Consider the following 2,152-nt stretch of genomic DNA (forward strand, 5'->3'; position numbering starts at 1 on the left):
TTCGTATATATTAGTGATTTTATGTTTATTTGTCTGTCCACAAAATTGTTCTTGCCTATATGTTTTTGAATAGGCGGTGCTACTGCTTTCATATTTCACGTTTATTACTTGTAAAAACCTACCTCTCCATACCAACATGTTTGACCTTTTAACCCTCATTTTAACATTTGAGAAATTACAACCTTCACCATAAGCTGCCATACGAGAACATCTCTGTTTCACAAACAAATCTTTTTTCAGTGTCCATTAAACAAAATCGCTTGCTCTGCTACAAATCTATACCGTTTCTATGGTTGCATATTCATGCCATCAATTGCAACATGAATAGCTATCGCAAAAAAGATTGCTTATCTCGACTGGACAGAATATAAAGACGACGTTTGTCGACAAACAAGTGAGGAATCATGGCTTGACGAGATAGATATCTTGATTTGACATGGCATACTATGTTAACAAAAAGATAAGTGGATGGCATATATGCCACCATAAATTTCAATATTAATTGACTTTTGAGTTTGATTATTATAAGTTTTCTACCTTTTTAATGACCTTGCTATCAAACTTATTCCTTAGTCATATTCAGGTTTAATCAAGGTGATACACTGCTTTTTCAGTTGTATTGTTCATTCTGGGCCTTTGTATGGTACAACCATTTGAATTACATAAATTACATAAATTATATTTGAACATGGAGTTCATCTACTAGTGCCACCTGATAAATAACACACCAACTTTAGTCTTTCAAAATTCAGATATCTTTGCTAAGATAGGCGCCCCTCTTATTCTTAAAACATATATAATTAAATTTTATGTTTCTTTTTTTGCTCACTAAGTTTAATTTGATCTAAAGCACAAGCAATATACATTTTTTTATATTCACAATTTATCACTGTTGGACATTTTATATATATACAATATATTGCGGTATTGAAAAAATGTATTGATGGCATAATTGTGTTCCCTTAAATTTTCACAGTAAATTTTTGATTCTGTCTCAGGAAAGTAAGAATCCAGAGAAGCTGTTTAAACTATACTGAATAGCAACGTTAACGTTCTTAGTGTTCGGATGTGATTTAAGGCATACCCGATCATTTTTCTCCAAGGTGAGAGTCACCATGTTGCCTCCGGTGTCATAAAAGTTCGAACGTTTTCCCGCAAATGCTGCAGCTACATATTTATCATTGAGATTTAAATGAATACTCAGTTGTTGATACGGTAGTGTTTCGACAGAGAAGAAAAAGGCGTAATTTCCAGCCACTGGTGCCGTAAATATTCCTGTTTCAGAATTATATCCGTCTCCTACGTTATTCAATACCGTCTTTAAAATAATTATCTCCCCTCCTTTTGTGATTCTTTGAAGAATAGTTTCGTTTGCAATTGCTGAAAATGTCACAACTCTCCCATTCACTGGAAAATGAAATTATAACATAGAGTTATTTTTTCACTTTAGAACATCGATCTTTAAAAAAATTGTTTGCCCTCTCCCAACCGACACACTAAAATGGCCCCACTCAAAACATTTTTTTACGCTCTAAGAACACATTTTTTCTTTTATTCCCCCTTTCCATAAATATATTGATATCGTTAAAAAAAGATTTTCACACGTGCCTATAACGACCCAATAATTTTATCCTGAGTCGATAGAGGGCAAACAAAATTATTTTAAAGATGGTGCAATAGTCAAACTACTGTCGTTTTTTGTTCTCAACCTGAAGTTGAATGATTACAAATTATTTATATTAGTTACGTACAGTTACTTTACTTACTTTGCATTTCTTGACGTAATCGACACATTTCTTCTTTCATTTTCATAATTTCCATGTGTATGTCGTACTATTCTTTATGCGTATCATACAGCAACTGACTTTTTGTTTTTTGTATGGTATATATATGTATCCATACAATAACAAATATTAAGCTTATCCAGTGCATGGCTTATAAGAAATTTTAGGACACGTCGTCTAAATACGTCAAATTAGTTTAAGGCGCAAGTAGAACGAAAATCTCTCGACACTTCTGGGGAGCAATGACTTCACACTAAATGAAACATTTCTGTAACATTCAATTTATTTTGTTATCTTCTGAACAAGGAAGACTATAATATTCAAGAAACCTTAGATTACGCAATTACATCATCATTAACAATAACATA

The 2,152-nt window shown here is 32.4% G+C and overlaps 1 protein-coding gene across 1 annotated transcript; it reads right to left on the reverse strand.

Annotated features, from left to right (window-relative positions):
* Positions 1-896: 896 nt before the first annotated feature.
* Positions 897-1,939, reverse strand: LOC134231434 (cerebellin-1-like). The gene is made up of 2 exons (XM_062713393.1): positions 1,767-1,939; positions 897-1,407 (listed from the first exon to the last, which is right to left on the reverse strand). The coding sequence occupies exons 1-2, from the start codon at positions 1,819-1,821 to the stop codon at positions 995-997; spliced, it is 468 nt and encodes a 155-aa protein (XP_062569377.1). The 5' UTR covers positions 1,822-1,939; the 3' UTR covers positions 897-994.
* Between the last annotated feature and the right edge of the window lie 213 nt (positions 1,940-2,152).

The sequence above is a fragment of the Saccostrea cucullata genome, unplaced genomic scaffold, assembly GCF_032062105.1.
Source record: "Saccostrea cucullata isolate Sc308-1 unplaced genomic scaffold, CSIRO_AGI_Scuc_v1 ctg595, whole genome shotgun sequence".
NCBI lineage: Eukaryota > Metazoa > Mollusca > Bivalvia > Ostreida > Ostreidae > Saccostrea > Saccostrea cuccullata.

What these genes read in the sequence shown, in the direction of transcription:
- LOC134231434 (XM_062713393.1), bottom strand. Translation starts at nt 1,821, where the DNA reads ATGGAAATTATGAAAATGAAAGAAGAAATGTGTCGATTACGTCAAGAA. An exon ending in ATTACGTCAAGAAATGCAAA is followed by an intron (nt 1,408 to 1,766) that starts GTAAGTAAAGTA and finishes TTCATTTTCCAG; the next exon opens with TGAATGGGAGAGTTGTGACA.